This window comes from Sinocyclocheilus anshuiensis, unplaced genomic scaffold (genome assembly GCF_001515605.1).
Source record: "Sinocyclocheilus anshuiensis isolate Anshui unplaced genomic scaffold, SAMN03320099.WGS_v1.1 scaffold1116, whole genome shotgun sequence".
In the NCBI taxonomy this organism is placed as follows: Eukaryota; Metazoa; Chordata; class Actinopteri; order Cypriniformes; family Cyprinidae; genus Sinocyclocheilus; species Sinocyclocheilus anshuiensis.
The window spans coordinates 274,814-276,449 of NW_015548257.1; the positions used below are offsets into that span (position 1 = coordinate 274,814).

The 1,636-nt window shown below is 45.7% G+C and overlaps 1 protein-coding gene across 1 annotated transcript in view; it reads right to left on the bottom strand.

Moving 5' to 3' along the window:
- Positions 1-1,193, bottom strand: part of LOC107655458 (protein fem-1 homolog A-like) — a 9,202-nt gene extending 8,009 nt beyond the window's left edge. Inside the window, exon 1 of the mRNA XM_016442949.1 lies at positions 889-1,193. Coding sequence (XP_016298435.1) covers positions 889-983 — 95 coding nt within the window. The 5' untranslated portion in view covers positions 984-1,193. The remainder of the gene's footprint in view (positions 1-888) is intronic.
- Positions 1,194-1,636: the final 443 nt, after the last annotated feature.

Below are 1,636 nucleotides of genomic sequence, written 5' to 3' on the forward strand. Positions count from 1 at the left end.
TTAGCATGCCAAATATTTCACGGGCGTCGGCGACGTGTCGGCGATTCCCTCAGATCGCGTCTTTGATAATTCACACTGCGTGATTGTCACTCGCGTGAACGAGCACCGATTTGCCTCCGATGTCGGGCATTTGTCGGCGATTTCACAAAACCTGTCGGCGAGTGAAAAATCGGGCTAATATCGTGAAGTGTGAACTCGGCATAAGACTTCTCTCTATTCCTTAGTACAAGTTTGTCTCAGCAGCTTTGTGAACAGCTTTTAAGCGAAAACTCTTAGCTAAAACTTTGACTGCTATTTAGGAGAACTCTTCGTGGTAAGATCAAATGTTTTGTGAATACGGGCCCAGGTGTGTTTGATTAGGGTTGGATACCTCTGATCTAGTTAATTAGCTGTATTCTGACTCGTGTACGATATTTTTCTTCCAAATATGATAGTTTTGAACTTCAAGTACGATACTTGGGGTGTATTCACACCAGGAAAGAATATTGGTCTGAACCAAATACAATGTTGATTTTTTGGGGGGTTTTTGTTTGGTGCGGTTCGCTTTCACACTGCCCTTTTTGCAAGTGAACCAGAAACTGTAAACAAAACCACATGTGTGCTTAAGGTCATCCATTCATTGGTTCATCCATTCAACCGTACCAGAGTTCGTTTGGAAGCGGACCGAGACCACCTCTTCAGCTGTGACTCGGTACAGTTGTTAGGTCCACACCAGAGTGCGATTGCTGTATTCACACCTGCCCAAAAGATCCGCACCAAAGGGGACAACGAACTTGAGTTTGATTCAATCTAACCAAACAAGACAGGTGTGAATACACCCTTAAACAAACGTTTTAGACTTCAGTTCAACTCGTTAGAGACTCCTCCTGAATATTTCAAATATTTTACAATGCATATTCCGGACTTTTGTTGCTCAGCAACTTCTGGATGAGTTTGAGTTTTCCGTCCCTCGCCGCGTTAAACACCGCGGTGCTGATATCCATCGCGTCGCCGCGGGGCGTCTTCAAGTGTCCGTCAAAGCCCGTCTGTGTTCGCGAGCGTGAGAAGCGCGCGTCGCTTCTTATTCGGTGAGGAACGATCCCCGCGCTGCATTATACTGCCATTTTAAGGCTCTTGTCGAAATGGCGTCGATGTTGTTTGACAGCTGTTTACCAGTGATGCGCGGAACGCTGGGTAATGGAGTCCGTGCGTCCTGTCAGCGCACAGCGCCAGCCGCGCAAAGAACTACATTAACCTCCGGCGTCGCGAGCGCCGGACAAACTCGTCGCGCGAAGGCTTGTGGGAAATGTAGTCCATACACATAGCGCTTACTCGTGTGAGCCGGTGTTGCGGCGACTTCACGGAACTACATTGCCCGTCATGCACTGCGCGAAACTTTGGCAGCTTGATGTAAACACGGAATGTATGAGCAACTCGTCTGGCATGTGTGAAGTCACGGTGATCTTTTACTGTACCAAGAACATATTTAAATGCTTTTCGAAATATGTCTGTTTATAATTTACTAGTGTCACACACCCAAAACTGAGTAAAGTGCTTCGTGGTTTAATTATTTTTGACATAGACCGGCTGTCACCGAAGCGAACTTTATTGATAACTATATTCATGTTATTTTGAATAACATGAATATATTTTGTAT